Raw genomic sequence first — 17,004 nt, forward strand, 5'->3', positions numbered from 1 at the left:
TTGCCACAAACCCAAACTCACAAAAAACGTAGCAGGACAGACGGTTCTGATCGGGTAAAATTGTCGCACGGAAACATTCCCATGTGATTTTCCTCAGTTTAGTAGGGCCTAGTGTTTTGCAATCAGCCCAAAACCAGGATCAGATCGCAAAATGCTAATAGTGGAAAATAGCCTTAAAACCCCCTTCAGAATCCACATTATGCTGGGAATACATGGTTCGTTTTTGAGCCATTTACATGGCTCGATAGATAATTTCCGACACGTCCAACCTCACACCCAATCGTTTTGCCGCTCGATTCTGCATTGAACACAATGGAAAAAGATAAGAAAAATGAGCGGAAGATAAGAGAATCACCTGCAGAATCGAGCGGGAAAACGATCGAGCTGGAGAATCGAGCAGCAAAATCGAGCCGTGTATGCCCAGCATTAGACTAAGGGATGCCTCTAGAAAAACTTTGCCCAGCCCTGACATAGTACAACCAGGTAGATAAGTGGTTAGCACCTTCACATTGCAGAGCATGCCCCAACTCTGATTCCCAGTCAGTAACATATCGGCATGGACTTTGTGTCTATTCACATCTGAAAAACCAACAGTATTTTTTTCAGACCATAAGACGCATCTGACCATAAAGGTGGCCACACACGATACAATAAAATGATCCGATTTTACGGCAATTTGATAAGTATGATCAGATCTCGCGAAAAAAATCGAAAGCTTTACTTTCATTCGATTGAAAAATCCGATCAAATTTCCAGTTTTTATAAATTTTTATCGATCTGGAATGCCAGATATTTTTCTTTAATCTTTCTAAAGATTGTATGGTGTGTGTGTTAGATTGTTAATTTATTAATATACACACCCTAGCAATTTTCTCAGCATTTCCAATCATTTTTATTATAATTGGGGAAAAATTGAACAATTGGTCAGAAACCTTTATTGCAATTCTTAAATTGAACAGATACTTAAAAAATTGTATGGTGTGTGGCCACCTTAAAGCGGTAAGATCAGCCATACTATGCCAGGGAAAAAAAACACATATATAAGTAGATAAATACTTGATCTACTTACATAACACATGTATTATACTGTCCACGTTTTGATTTCAGTGAATGTTATATAGTAAATTACGAGAATTCTGTTCCTGGTGGGGGCCATGTCTTTTGCCCACAGTTAAGGCTAACTCGTGATGTCATTTCTGCCCTTTACTTTTTTTCTTGTCTCCTCCAATTGCTGAGTCACCTCAGCCTTGCTTGTAAACACAAGTGAGTAGGGGATTAGGTTTCAGATAAGAAGCTGGCAGGGAAATAAAGGGAAGAGGAGGAATAGATTATAGATAAAAAGAACCCCCAGCATGCAATTCTTTGGCACGACTACTAAAGGGCCAGTGTTCCTTAAGTATGTGATAACTCCAAATCATAACAGCAGAAAAAGTTTTGAAAGTTTTCAATGCAGGATTAGCATCTTCATCACTTAATACACTCAGACCAGTTGCTGTTGAAATTTGATTTTTATGGTGACGATACCGCTTTAAAGAGTAAATGTTAGGCAAAAAAAGCTAATTTAAATCTCTATTCTCCTGTGTTAACACAGTTTGGAAGGAAGCCAAAAAGGCAATACTGAAGTTAAAAAGCTATCTTACTTTTTTATTGGCTGAATAGCAATCCTCTTTATCCCCAGACTGCTAAGGAGGCCGCAGGCCGCATAACAGAAGGTACAGAGCATGCTGGGAGTTTTTTTTTTTCTCCACTGCACTCCCTGGTCCTCCCCTTCATTTCCCTATCCCGCCATAAGGCTGCTTTCACAGTGGAACGTTACAGGCGCACGTTACAGCAGCCTGTAACGCAGCCCAACTCACAGCACTGAAGAATCAATGTGCTGTTTACAGTGCACACATTGGGTTAGAGCAATGAAAGTGCAGCACGCTGTGCGTTATACTGGTACTTTGCTGTGTTACACTGCTTGCACATGCTCAGTAAGGGAAGAGTCCGCTATTGTTCCTAGCCACATGGCTAATTAATATTCACTGCACTGTAGTGTTGTCCAGATCATGAACGATTTGGATCTTTGATCCGGGTCTATTTTGTGTGTCGAATCATTCGAGATTCGGTTCACAGTGGATGTCTGGAAGAACCAGGAACTGCAGCTTCTGTGCACAAACACAATCTTCCTGCTGCATCTCTCCCTTCCCCATAAGCACCCTCAATGTGCCCTCATTCTCCTGCACCTCTTACTCTGCTGCAAATGATACGGTTCACAGATCCGGATCTTTTCAATGATCCGATTTGAATAATCCGAACAGCCCAAACCCCCCCCCCCCCCGGTAGACCAGAGACTGGTGGGAGTGTCTGAGGGCTGGGACTTGGGGAGGGGGCTGAAGACAATCAGGAAGCCGGGTAAGGGAGGATATTACATCACAACATCACAAGTGGCTTCAGACAAGACAGTCAAAGATGGAACCTGCCATGAACTGTCAGGAGCATCAATCTCTGCAAATACTATATAAAAAGTGGACAGTGAACTGCATATGTAATGTAAGTACAGCCAATATTTAGCTACGGATATATGTGTTTTTCTTCTCTGAGACCTTATACCTAACAGCTCCTCTTTAAGACGCACCTAGGTTGAGAGGGCAATAACCAGGGGGAAAAAACACTTAACCTAATGGAACATTATTATTGGAAACAGTTACTACTGGCCGCGATACCTCCAGAGGCGGGACCTAGAAGTCCTGCTCAGTCAATAACCACCTAATACTGGGCCGGCAGCCAATCCAGGAGGGGGCTTTGGAGTCCCGCGTGACAGATGGGAGACCAGAAAGTTATAGGAGCTGGAGATGCCCGTGCAGTGTCCGTTGGTCCCGGTATGTGTGCCAATAGCCGACTCCCTCTGCAATTTGACAGCCATGCCCACCAGCTCTCACAGCACTTTGGGCTCCAGTGCGCACAGCTCACCCATAGACGAGTGTAAGCCATACAAGTGGATCGTCTCCAGCAGCACCCAGAGACTCTCAGCAGAGCACGAAGAAAACAGGTCATGGCTTGTGAGAGCTTGGGAGTCCCACAGGGCTGATCACAGATGATAAGTACACTGTGGGAGTTGAAGTGAAGGGCTAGTGTTGTGTCGGTGCATTAGCAAAGGCTGCCGTGGGATTTTGCAATCTGCGGGGAGATACTGGAACAGCAAGCAGAATGTAGCATTCGGACGATAAGACGCACTCACTTTTTCTCCCCACTTTTGGGGGAGAAAAAGTGAGTCTTATGGTCCAAAAAATACGGTACTTGTATGTTAATTTGCCCTAGACCATAGTCTAGGGCAGGAAATTAGATTCTGAGCCCTTCTGAGGGACAGTCAGTGACGTAAACCATTCAAACTACTCTTAAACTATTACAAAAAAGGTCAGCAATATATAAAAGCAATAACAAAGCATCCATTTAAAAAAAAAAGAAACAATTTTTCAATGTCTTCATTAAGCTTTCAACAATTTAGCGTGTGTTTCATGGGTGCATGTGGAAGAGAAAAAAAAAACAAAAAAAAACAAAAACTGGCAAGCATACAATGACCGCTAAAAGGAAATATTAATATTTTACTCACATCTCGGAAGGGTTTAGCGTGTGGCATGGCATTATTTTATTCTTATTTTTTAAGAAAACCATCATTTTTTATCGCTTTCGTTTAAAATTATTTTAAAGGGACGTAGAATACCCACAATTCTCAGAACATTAAACTGGCATAACGTTTTGATTGACTGGTAATCACCCTTTTTTCGCATGCCTAGAAAGAGGTATATTTTACTGAAAATTACAGATTTTGGAAAACTAACATGTGCTGTATAGATTCAGGTGAATTATGACTTAGGTCAGATTTATAAACAACCATTGTTTTGCCTGTTCCTACAAGAAAGAAAATAAAAATATACCTGCAGAGTTATAGTTAGTTCCTTCTGCACTTTATTATATTCTAGCCTGTGGCTATATCAACGTGAACCTTTGCTCAGTAGCTCCGTGACTGTTATTTTGAGAATGATATAGGTTTATTTGCTGGCCTACACACAGCAAATGGACTCCAGCCAATGATCCACTTGCTCATCAAGTCCCTAGACAGGGAACAAGAACAAACAAAAACGAGATGTGTTCCAGTTCTCGCCTATGCCCAGAATGACAGTCACAGACGCACTGTGGTGCACAACAGGGTAGCTATAATATTCCGAAATCTACAATCTAGGACCTTAACGAAGTTAATCCCACCACACATACACTAGATTTCCTTTGTTAAAGGTGATTGATCATTTATTATAGTCTTGAACAAAAATCTAGCGTAAAAGCAGCTGTCCCACAAAATCACTTAGCACAGAAAAAGGATCCTGCCAAATCAGCTGCACCACCAACAATTAACAATAATCCTTTATTTTATTCCAAAAAGTCAGTACAATGCAAAACCTCAACACAATAAAAACAATTAAAAGCGTTGTAACACACAACAAACAATCGGTTTCCCTATATCATGTAAGAAAAGGAAGGAAGAATGGAAACAACCACCAGGCTCCCTCTATCTGCCCATAATCTGCAGGAAAATCCAATTCTGGAATCGTGAGTCCAAAGACTGGAATCAGACCCGGGTCCTGACCTAAAGTGACTAGCATGCAATGAGAAGAGCAATGTGCCAAAAAAAATAAAACTTGTGAACACTATAGGGTACTGTAACACGAGTAGCAAACTTGCATCTAAATGCAAGGGAAAAGTGATTGCACTTGTGTAGGGAGTAAATAATGAAGGACCATACCCAGGTCTGGATGAAAGTGTTCACCGCTAGATATGGTTCTGGCTGGGAGAAGGCAGTGAAGTACTCCACAAAAATCACTTAGCAATCTGTTATAATGGAAAACTACATTTCAAATGAGCATATACACCCCACCCCCCACCCCCCCATCACGTGATCCACTCCCTTGTTATTCTACACCCCTCCTTCCCAGCAGAAAAGGCTGCTCAGTTATAGCCAAGCAGCATGCCTGTACAGTGAACATTACTGAAGCGGTCTTCCAGAATGACCACAAATGATAATTTCTAAGTGCGTGTAGGATGCTTGGGTAACAGACAATCTGGCTAAAGGTGTCTTTTGTGCAGTCACAGTGAAACTACCTAGCAACAGTAAACCATCTGCTTTACTATGTAGAACAATACATAGTTCTACATAGTAAGCAGTTGACCATGATCTTGCATTTGATAAAGGCACCTGTTTAAAAGGATGCAGGAATAGACGGCAGTAGAATATCAGTAAATGTATTACATTATTCATATAGTAACATATGGGTAGTATTTACCAATATTTTACCATGACTTAACCTCTCGCTATTTGCGCACAGATCCCTCCCCTGGACGGCCCCTAACCTTAAAGTGTACCAGAGACGCTATGAAATAAAAGTTTTCCTCCAGCCCCATGCTCACGGATCGCCCCCCGCTGGCGTCCTCAGCCATCTGTATCGCCGATACCAGGTCCCGTAACTCCCGCCGCTGCAATAAATCTGCAGTATGTCTACAGTATGTCTACTTCCTGCTTTCAAGGAACCAGACATAATTGTTAACATTCTGTGTTTACCAATTAGCTCTCTGTGGCTGTCAGCTGACACAGCTGAAGGATCAAACTACAACTTGTGGTTAGTCACATGATGATGAGGAATTAGACAGGCCAAATTATCCCCCCTTCCCACCCCCTGTTGTAAAGGGTGGCCGCTATAATAGTGGGTGCTGAGGCCGCCCGCTACGCAAACTGCAGCTATAAATATTGGGCGAGATAACATAGCAGGCACCCCATTCAACAAGACGCATCTTGCGCCCTTTTAAACTGCTTCGGACCATGGAATATTTAGCAGCAAGGAAATTTTGTTAATGAACATACTGGACAGGTGGCATCCTTTTACAGCACCATGCTGGAATGTAGCACGCTTCTGAGAGTGACCCATTCTTTCAGAAATCCTTTGTAGAAGTCTACATACCTAGGTGTTTGGGTGACTATCGAGGTGTTTGGGTGACTATCGAGGTGATTGGAGCACTTAAATTCAATGATTTGGAGGAGCGCAGCAGTACTTTTGTAAGTGATTACCAGTAGTTTCACAAGATGACCAGGGAGCTTTACATAGACAAAAACAAGCTCTGCAACTTAGTGCCTAGTGCGGAATTCTTAAGGAGAGGAAAACCTGAGGCTGAGAAATGATTGGAACCAGCACAGGAAGGGACTATTGAGATCAGTGTGTATGTACAAATTGGAAGCACTGTTTGTTTATGCACACTAGAAGGGGACACTTATTACAGGTATGCAATACTGAGGGGCATCAAATCCATATCTAACCTACTTGTCCTGAGAGCAAATATGATGATGTACCTGGGCTTCTGAAATGTAAGCACAAAAATAATGCATTCACACAACTTGGACTACACACTGCTGCAAATTATTTTAACTTGGCAAAACATTTTCTTAGAAAATGTCCACAAAGTAAAGATAGGTTCTATTATAACACACGTATTACCAATTTTAATCGCTCCCTTTTCTTTTTGTTCATGGTCGCTCCTGAAGACCCTGGCTCTGATTCTTGAACTAAGCCATTTCCCTCATCATCCTCCTCTTCATCATCTTCAAAACACCACTCAGGAAGCTCAGGAGGCTGTGGCGTATCCTCAACATCTCCATAACGCTGAAAGAGTTCTTTGAGATAGTCCGCTTTGTAAATTCCTGGAGGCCTGGCCTGTATAAAAGTGGCTACTGCTGCTTCAATGCTGAGGAGAAAAGCAGGAGTCTAAGATTAATTAGTGAACGATTATCAAAAGCCAACAGCTGAAATACATATGTTATTATTGCCAGGCCTTTGTAAAGAACACAATGCGGTGGTAAACAAGCTATGTTCAAAGGAAAAAAAAGCAATCCCTTGATTTTTAACTGTACAGATTGAGATCTTCAACTTGCTACAAGCTTACATAATTTTTCACTCGATGGTTCTGATGTTGTAAAGAAAACGTCTTTAATTTTTTTTTTTTTACTTTCAATACCCAGTCAATTTAAGAGTGTTTGCAGTGACACTTGTAGTGAGGATATGGCGCAGCCACATTTACTTTTAAAAGACCTCTATCACGACAAATGTTAGAATTTAAAATATATGAAAACACAAATAAAAAGTACATTTCTCCCAGAGTAAAATGTGCTATAAATTACAGTTAACCATGAAATCTTGCTTAACAGGTTACAGAAGTACTGTGGTATCAATGGCTAAGCTGTCCAGTGATTCAAATTATTCTTTTGTAAAAATGTTCCTGCCACTCAACCTTTTTTTCCTCACCAAAACTACAACTTACCTGTAAATCACAACATTTCAATGCTTTGCTTTAAGAACAGTATCCCCCTTGTAACTAAAGTGTGAACTTTTTAGTCCACTATCACTAGGATTAAGAAATTAGGTAAAGGTGCCCACACATTGTCAGATGGGGCAGAATATTCAACCATCTGATAGATTCCTCTCTGATCAAATCTGATCAGAGATGGATCTGTTGCTGCTACACACCTGAACACAGATTTCCAATAAATGTCAGCATGAAATGTATTAGAAAACTGTGCAGCCGCCTCCATCCAGGGCCGGAGCTACCATAGGAAAAAAATGGGCAATTGCCCCAGAACCCCAGCAGAGTCTGTTAAGTTGGGAGGTGATTGGGGGAGGGTCAGCAGCCAGCTCGGGGGGCCCAGAAGGGAGATTTGGCTGCAACAAAGGGCCTCTAATGACGCTTTTTGGTCGGGGGTGTCTGTTGGGGGGCCCCCAGGCTAATCTTGCCCTAGGGCCCAATTGTTACTTGAACCGGCCCTGCTTCGATCTGCCGGGCTCCCAGTTCTATCTCATGTAACATGCCCATGAACACGTTTAAATATGCATATTACACAGTAATACTTCTAAACTAAGTACACTTAACAAAAAAAGACACTGAAGACAGATTTGTCATTCACAGCACATCCCCAGAAATGCTTCCCCGTCTATCACATAAATACATTTTTCTCTACAGCTTAACTGCAATAAGAAAACGCAGCTAATGTCTCAATTTGATTTGTGGTTTTGTTTTAATTGCTAGATTATATGTAATCATATTAAAATGCTGAAGGAGGAGTATCAGAAGGGAACATTCCCCAAGCTTAAAAAGTTATAAAATAAACCCTGAGCCTCAACAGATTAAATGAAGCTGACAAGTAAACAGAACAATTAAAAAATGAAGTTTTGTCAAGGGAAGTCACTTATAAAAATGTGAGCAATGAGCACCCTTGTACATTTCAATCACTGCATGGTAGGCAAATGAAAGTTACTAGGCAACTGTCAGCTACTATTTCTAATTTGAAGCTTTAACCTCCCTGGTGTTCAATTTCCCCATGATTTCTTCGAAAAAAGTGATCCAATTAATTTCAAATAATTTTCAAGCATTTTTTTCGTACTTACTTGAATTACATACAGGTTATTGTATTGAATTTACCATAATACATAAAAAATTAGTTTGCTGCCAGATGTTGATGACGCTGCATGACCCTGGTGTAATCGGCACCGATCGCCACAGAACAATGTCATTGCCAAAGGAAAAGCAAATCCGCCGAGGGTCATGGAAGAAGACACTGGGGAAGCTATCGGAGGTACACGACAAGGGTTCAGCACGCCAATGGCAAGTATAAGCCAACTCAAAGATAAGATACCCCCCCCCCCCCATGTCTCCGCCGTGTGCATGATGCAGACCGCACATTGGAAGATAAGCTTCCAATCAGGGCAGGTTCTAGGCTAAATTGGTCCAAGGGTGGGGTGTAAAAATTGCGACCCCCCAACCTCAGCATAGATAGCCAGGTATAGGTACCCCAGTATAGGTAAGCCAGCTATAGGTGCCCCAGTAGAGGTTAGCCAGCTATAGGTGCTTCAGTATAGGTTAGCTAGGTATAAGTGTCCCCAGTATAGGCTAGCCAGCTATAAGTGCCCTAGTATAGGTAAACCAGCTATAGGTGCCCCAGTATAGTTAGCCAGCTGTAGGTGCCCCAGTATAGTTAGCCAGCTGTAGGTGCCCCAGTATAGGTTAGCACCAGTATAGGTGTCCCCAGTATAGTTAGCCAGCTATAGGTGCTTCAGTATAGGTAAGCCAGTTATAGGTACCCTAGTATAGGTAAGCCAGCTATAGGTGCCCTAGTATAGGTAAGCCAGCTATAGGTGCCCTAGTATAGGTAAGCCAGCTATAGGTGCCCTAGTATAGGTAAGCCAGCTATAGGTGCCCTAGAATAGGTAAGCCAGCTACAGGTGCCCTAGAACAGGTAAGCCAGCTACAGGTGCCCTAGTATAGGTAAGCCATCTATAGGTGCCCTAGTATAGGTAAGCCTGCTATAGGTGCCCCAGTAGTTAGCCAGCTATAGGTGTCCCACTATAGGTTGGCCAGGTATAAGCGTCACCAATATCTGTCTAACTCAGCTTAAGGTGCTCCCTCCCTGCAAATCCCCCGGCGGTGCTATTAGAAAAGCATGTGGAGTATTACTCACCATGCCTCTATCCAGCGCATGATCACATACGGCTTCGGTCTACTGTTCACAGTACCGGGACGCAGCTTGATGATGTCATCAAGCCTTGGCGCAGTACTGTGAAAGTTGTCCAGAGGATGTGCAATCATCACAGGAAAGAGGCACAGTGAGTACTTCCCACAGCACCGCCGGGGGATCTGCAGGGAGGGATCGGTGCAGGTGAGGTGTCGGGGGAATGCTGCTGGTCCGCTGCAAGTAACTGCTCTGCTCATTCCGTGTGTGGTTCCCCAAGACTGATGGATGCATGTTGGCACACTGTGGGTACCACAGATCGCTAACCAGTGTGCTGACAGGCATCCATTAGTCCTATGGAAGCACACAGAAGGAAAAAAAAAAGTGGAGACGGTGAAGCAGAGCAGTTTTAAATCCCTTTTGTAGCATGGACGCATCTGATTCATCTTTGCCGATATTAGCAATTTTTAGTTGGATGAGTTAGGCTCGTCCTTACCGCCAGGGAGGTTAAATGATGAAAGATAGGTCTTTTAAAAATGGTGATTCCTCTGGTGTTGTGCCACAAGGTTCTCTCCTTGAAAACCTAATCTTTCCCATCTACACTGTCAGGAAAAAATAATGCACCCATTCAGTTTTCAGTATCACATGTATGCTAATGACAGCCAAATCACATCTATGTTGATGACAGCTAAATGCATCCTTCAGCTTTAGACCAGCTCTCTGCCATATTTCTTCTACTGAACAAATAAAAATATATATCTCTACTAGCTAATGGCCCGGCATTGCCCGGGTACGTATTTGGCTGGTGTTGGCTCCGCCAACTTATTCTACCCCTAACACACAATTACTCAATGACCTAGTTTGTGAGCTTTGCGGTCTTTGGCATGAATAATTTGCATTGAAATGAAACAAATCGGATTGGCTGTGGCTCCACCCTTTTTTCTGAATATTAATCCCAGTCACCCAGTGACCAACTGTGCAAAGTTTGAGAACCCTACCATTAACAGTGTAAGAATGGCTGCAGTTTACATGTCCAAGTGAAATTTGTATTTGTCTCCACCCACTTTTTGGTTATGGGGATAAAAAGAATCCTATATGTTATTCCAGGTAATGTACTACGTGTGTTCCAAACTTTCGCATTTATAATATTACTGAGATTATTTGACGCTATCAAACTATGCATCAACAATATATGTATGTTTGTTTTTGGATTTTACATTTGTACTATGCATGAACTATGCATGTATTAACTAGTTTTAGACTGCTCCACGCCAATTGGCGTGGACGGGGCGGCTGCCACAGGACCGTCTAATGCTGATTGGCGTAAGGTCCTTGGGCGGAGTTTGCAGGGGATTGCACGCGCCAATGCGCGCTCATCCTTGCTCTGATGGCAGAGCTTCGCATCGCCTTCAGTCTCCCAGTGGCGATCGCCGCTAGGAAACTGTTAGACGGCAAAACCGCTGTCTAATCAACCTGTACACTGCTGCGATCTAAGGCAGTGCTGTACTGGGGACAGCCGTGTGACACGGCTGTCCCCTCTGTCGCTGCGTAAGTGACCCGCTGTCATAGGCTGAAGCCTATGACAGTCGATCCCGCCGATTGGCTGGCAGGGGCAGAGAAGGGGGAGTAAAAAAAAAAAAAAAAATTAATAGTAATATTTATTACAAAAAAATAAATATTTGTAAGAAAAAACAAAAAAGAAGCAAACATCTGGGGGGCCATCAGACCCCACCAACAGAAAGCCCTGTTGGTGTGGAGAAAGGAAGGGGGGGGGGGAGAATAACTTGTGTGCTGAGTTGGAAGGCCCTGCAACGAGGCCTTAAAGTTGCAGTGGCCTATTTGCTAAAAAATGGCCTGGTCTTTAGGGGGGGTTTAACACTGCGGTCCTCAAGTGGTTAATTGTATGGCAGAGGTTCTTAAACTGGGTGTCACTTCCCAGGGGTGCCACGGTGCCCTCTGAGTCACGTTTCCCTATTCTATTTCCCCTGCCAATGGAGTCTTTCGCCTGATCCAAGGGCACCGTTGCGATCAATGGTTTCTCCTCTCTTTTACTCTTCTAAAGGGCAAAGTGAGAGAGAGGAGAGGTCTCTGATCGCCGCCAGTGTAATGTTATGCTGGGCATACATGGCAGTTTCTCCCCTTATCAATCGAGCTGCTGATGGCTCGATTGATAATATCTGACAGGTCCGATGACCTGCCGGATAGATTCCCCGCTCGATCACCGCCGGCGGACAATAGCGGGGAATCGAGCGGCTGATAAGGAGCACCGGCGGTGACAAGCGGGAATCGATCCGCGTGGACGAGCAGGGACGCGGCGGGAGTCGAGCCGGCGGCTAATCGTCCGCCGGATCGACCCGTGTATGCCCAGCATCAGACACCACCCAGGCAACAGTTGAGTCACGTCAGCAAAAAAAGAAGGGGGGCAGAGTGAAAGTGCATGTCTCAGAGAGCTTCAGCCAGCAATTATTACACTTGCCATCAGCCAGAGAATCTATCTTGTTATGCTCTCTGCAATGAAAGTATGTTTTTTGCACACAGAGAATGTGTGGTATGGCTTTTAAAATGTTATTTTATGTAACTAAGAGTAAATATTGAAATGTTAGTTTCTGGGAGTATAATCCCACTTTAACCAGCCAGAAGACCCTTCATGCACTTTGTATTTTCTTTATCACTGCTGAAGCCTGACTAGCATGCGCCTCTAAAAGCGTATGAAACCTATGCAAAGCAAATGAAAAATATACAAGCTTCAGGTTATGTATTTTGTTATTTACAACCTATGCCTGTGCAATGGATGTAAAAAAAATGAAATACATAAATTATTCCACGTTGTGAAAAGAGTAAGTCACATGCAGTGAAAACAAAGAACTGATGGGAAAAGGAAGGATGACTTCAGTGACCACAGTGCTCCCCTAAGGGCATAATTACTGCAAGAAAATAAGCTTTTCCCACTCACAATTCACTCTGGGAAGGGCTGCTGTTACATGGAAAGCATGATCCTTAGCTGATAATGAGCTGCCTAGACACAGATATACAAAGGTGAAACAAGCTGTGTGAGCCTGATGCACATTAAAGTGAAAGTGCTAGTGAAGTAGCAATAAAATCGGACAAAAAAAAAAAAACAAGCTTATAACATTTCCCATTATAGACAAAATCTACTGCTCTGTTAACTTTAAAGACCAATGAAAGAAATGTGTACCAGAAAAATACATCAAACATAAATAGCTGTATGCAACAAAGCCAGAGCTTTCTAAACACACAAACAGAACTTGACTTATGCCTAGGAATAAGTGCTAAATACTTCTTTCTCTAGAACAAAATCTTTCAAATGAGACAGCACACAGAATCCAGAGACGTCCAGATTCAAACTGCTGAAAAAGAAAAAAATGTCCATAATTGACTAGTACACCAGAACTGAAAGGGGTTTGGAGGTGGACGTATTTATTTCCCTTTAAAGAACCCCCCTCCAGACAACCAGAATATCGTCTATAAATCTCCCGTACCACGCAATACTGCTCCTAAGACGTCCCCCACCCCCAAAGATGTGGAACTCTTCCCACCACCCCCATATAAAGATTTGCCAGGGATGGTGAGAATTTGGCACCCATTGATGCCCCACACCTCTGGAGGTAGAAGACGCCATCGAACATAAAATAATTGCGGGTCAGGAGATAGTCTACAGCTGCACAAATGAACACACGGAGATCCGCAGAATATTCAGAATATCTTTCAAGATGGTATTGAAGGGCTGTCAAGAAGAATCACCTCCCACTTGGCTTACTATGAAAGGGTCCTATAGGTGTGGTGTTTCCACTTGTCATTACTGCTCTATGCATCATAAAACACAATCAGTAGTATCTTTTGCGAATGGATATAGGGGTATTCTCAAACACTTTATCAATTTCAATACAAGCAATGTCATCTACCTGGTCTTGTGTAATGTATGCTTATTGCAGTATGTGGGTTGCACCACCAGACCCCTTAAAGCCAGAATTTCGGAACACTATTTGGGAGCATCATGGTCTACCAGAAACATTTCCAATGTTGCCAAGCATTTTAAAAACATGCATGGTGGTGACATGACCGGTTTCTCTTTTCAGGGTATTGAGAGGGTCTTTGTGCCGAAAAGAGGTGGAGACAGATTGGCGATTATCCGGAAAAGGGAGGCACTGTGGATTTTTCGTCTGGGGACCAGAGCCCCAAAGGGACTTAATGCCAGGTGGGATCTAGCTTTAGTTACAGGCTAGATCATGTGATTTACTGGGGGGGGTTAGACTTTTGGATCTCTTACGGTAGGGGACCGAATAGAGGTTTAGGTGGGTTTTGTTCGTATGAGTAGAGTTGTATTATATCTACATTTGTATTCTTATATACATATATCTCATTCTGCGTGTTTAAATATTTGTTTTCTCTTGATTTTATACATTTATCTATTTCTTGAGATTTGTATTATTTTTTTTTTAAATGTTGATGGTTCAATGTTTGCATGGGGGTTGAGACTACCCTGTGGGTGGCAGCATGTACCTGTAACATTGTTGACCCCTCCTACGGGTGGGCGGGTGCATGCCACACCTGGGTGTGTCACACACACCCCTTCATTTTAAATTGAGAGGATCAAGCTGTATTTTTGTGAGCTATGATTAAGGGCCGCATGGCCTGAAACATGTCAGCTTATGTACTTTAAATTTGCTGCAAGGATACGTCCTAAATAAATTACGGTATCTGTGGAGAGAACTTGTTGCGGACCACATCTTATCTAACTGTACTTCAGTATCTGGGCCTGGCTGCCTTTGGTTCAGCACTGCTCTACATGGTGCAGTTGAGCGGTGTTCCATTTCCTTCTAATTGTGTATTCGTTACCCGTTCTCTTCCCAGTGTCTTCAAAAACTCCCACTGAGGTCTTATGTCATTAAAAGGAGGGGGAAATAAAGGGAAGAGGAGGAATATATTATAGATAAAAAGACCCCCCAGCATGCAACTGTTTTGCCAGCCTATGGCAATGAAAATTAAAGGGCCAGTACTCCTAAAGGTATGTGATAACTCCAAACCATAACAGCAGAAAAAGTTTTAAACGTTTTAAATGCAGGATTAGCATCTTTATCACTTAATACACTCAAACCAGTTGCTGTTGAAATTTGATTTTTTATGGTGACAATCCTGCTTTAAACAATACAGATTACCTGGCAGTCCAGCTGAGCCTCTATCTCTAATATGCTTATCCATAGATCCTGAACAATAACAGATATTTCTGACTGAAGTATGAATGGATTAGCCGCATGCTTGTTTCAGGTGTGTGATTCAGACACCACTGCAGCCAAAGAGATTAGCAGGACAGTCTGGCAAATGGTATAATTTTAAAGGAAAGAAATATGGCAGTCACTATATTTCTCTCAGTTCAGGTGTACTTTAAGAAATACAGCAAAGAGGAAAGTAGTTTGTCATCTTACTGTAAAAACACAACTGTAAAAAAAGGAATTGAAACATCAGGTGAGTGAAGTCTACAAGCTACAGAGTTCTGATTGAGAAGTAGACAAAGAAATCATAATGGATCAACACAGCGGGTGTGGGGGGGCACAAGCACCGGTACTCAAACATAGTTAAGCTCATGAAGTCATATAGTGGTAATGGTGTGTGCGGAAAGGGGATCCTCAAACACTAAAGGTAAAATAAAGGAAAAGCAAGATCCCCCCCAAAAAAACACCGCACCACACAAGGTCTTACCAGACAATTATACAAATGAGCTTTATCGTACTTATCAGTTACTCAAAAAAATATAAAAACATTTAAAACCAGGATGTCCAGGTATACACATATAATGTAATATAATAATCAATATACATATCAAATCAATACTGCCCAACCCTTCCTCAACTCCAGATATAGTAAATAGTAAGGTATGAGGTAAGTAAAGTGCTCAGTGCCAACAATGAAAGTGCTACGAAGAAACCATAAGGTAATAAAGTGCATAGTCAGTGAGGAGGTAGTGAAATTATAGTGCAATTGATAAGTAAGTATTCTTACCTGTTATTCATTGGTACTTATCAATTGCACTATTGGGGGATCTTGCTTTTCCTGTATTTTACCTTTAAAGAAATCATAATGGGTCATTAGATAAGTGGAAGTGTGCTTCAGAGGAAAGGAGAAGTCTGGAAGAAGCCCTGAATGCAGGTCTGGGGAGCAGTGGTTAAAGCAGATCAGAATTTTATTTCTAAAGCACCTCTTGTTTCCCCCCTATTCCTTTAGATCGTAAGCTCACAAGGGCAGGGCTCTCTCGTCCTTGTGTCTTGGAATTCATTATACAATTTATTCATCATGTTACTTTTGTCATTGTCCTTACCAATTCTATATTGATTCTGTCTTTTGTCACCAATTATGTATTTTGTATATTGTGCATTCCATTTGTCTGTATTATTATGTACCCAATGTTCGTTTTGTTACTTTGCACAGTGCCACGGAATATGCTGGCACTTTACAAATCAATAATAATAATAATAGAGCAGAGATTACGTTGCGAGTAGTATTTGTGGATTGATTAGTTCAGCAGTGTATGAAGAAGCTGCATTATGAACAGCCTCACAGGTTAAAGTAATACGCTTTAAGAGACAGGCAGCCAATGTAGAGTGAGATAGAGACAAGCAGCACCACAGTAGCGTGAAGAAAGGTGTATGAGTTCCGGATGGCCTGGAGTGGTGCCCATCAATTCCCTAGCCGGCTGCACAGGAGGACATTACAGTAATCTATACAGGATATAGTGAGCGTATGCAGTAACATTTTTGTTGTGTTCTAGGCTAGGAAAAGGTGAATGCAAGAGACATATTTTAAACTGAAGACAACTCATTAGTGTATTAATCTGATGTTTGAAAGAGAGCAAAATCAAGGGCAACTCCTAGGCAACGTACAAGAAGAGATTAGGTAATTGGTGTGTAGTGGATATTGATTGTTCTTTTGAGTAGAAAAAAAAAAATCGCAAATCTAGTTTTGTTAATGTTAAGTTTCAAAAAGTGGGAGTACATGAAAGAAAAGAAGTGGCATTTGGGTAGCTGGGGATACAGGATTGATTAATTAATGGACCTAGACTATAGGTAAAGATAGAAAAGAGGAGGATTGAGAGTTGAGCCTTTAAAATACTTCAAGTAAGACTGGGTAAGAGGTGAAGATCGTGTGGGAGCTCGGAAATCCTAAATTGTCCTGTGACAAATATAAGAGATCAGCCAAAAGAGTGCAGGACCCAAGACAAGACAGACCAAGAAGAAGCAATGATCTTTGGACTTTGAAGTAAATCATTAGCAATTTAAAGTGCACCTGAGGCGAACCTTGGGTAAGAAACCGCATACCTGACAAAGAAAAGGGAAGCCACTGAAACCTGCAGAGGCTTCCCATGCAGAGGAGTGCATCCCGGACCTTCTGTAGAGACCCGGGTGGCCAGGACACGGGAAGCCTCTATAATAGCCAGAGTCTTCTCTCTTCTTCGGTAAGTGTGTGTT

General features: G+C 42.3%; 1 protein-coding gene across 1 annotated transcript in view; it reads right to left on the minus strand.

The window, feature by feature from the left end:
• RNGTT (RNA guanylyltransferase and 5'-phosphatase) overlaps window positions 1-17,004 on the minus strand; it is a 456,995-nt gene that overhangs the window by 345,772 nt on the left and 94,219 nt on the right. Inside the window, exon 6 of the mRNA XM_068279398.1 lies at window positions 6,522-6,768. Coding sequence (XP_068135499.1) covers window positions 6,522-6,768 — 247 coding nt within the window. The remainder of the gene's footprint in view (window positions 1-6,521; window positions 6,769-17,004) is intronic.

This window comes from Hyperolius riggenbachi, chromosome 4 (assembly GCF_040937935.1).
Source record: "Hyperolius riggenbachi isolate aHypRig1 chromosome 4, aHypRig1.pri, whole genome shotgun sequence".
In the NCBI taxonomy this organism is placed as follows: Eukaryota; Metazoa; Chordata; class Amphibia; order Anura; family Hyperoliidae; genus Hyperolius; species Hyperolius riggenbachi.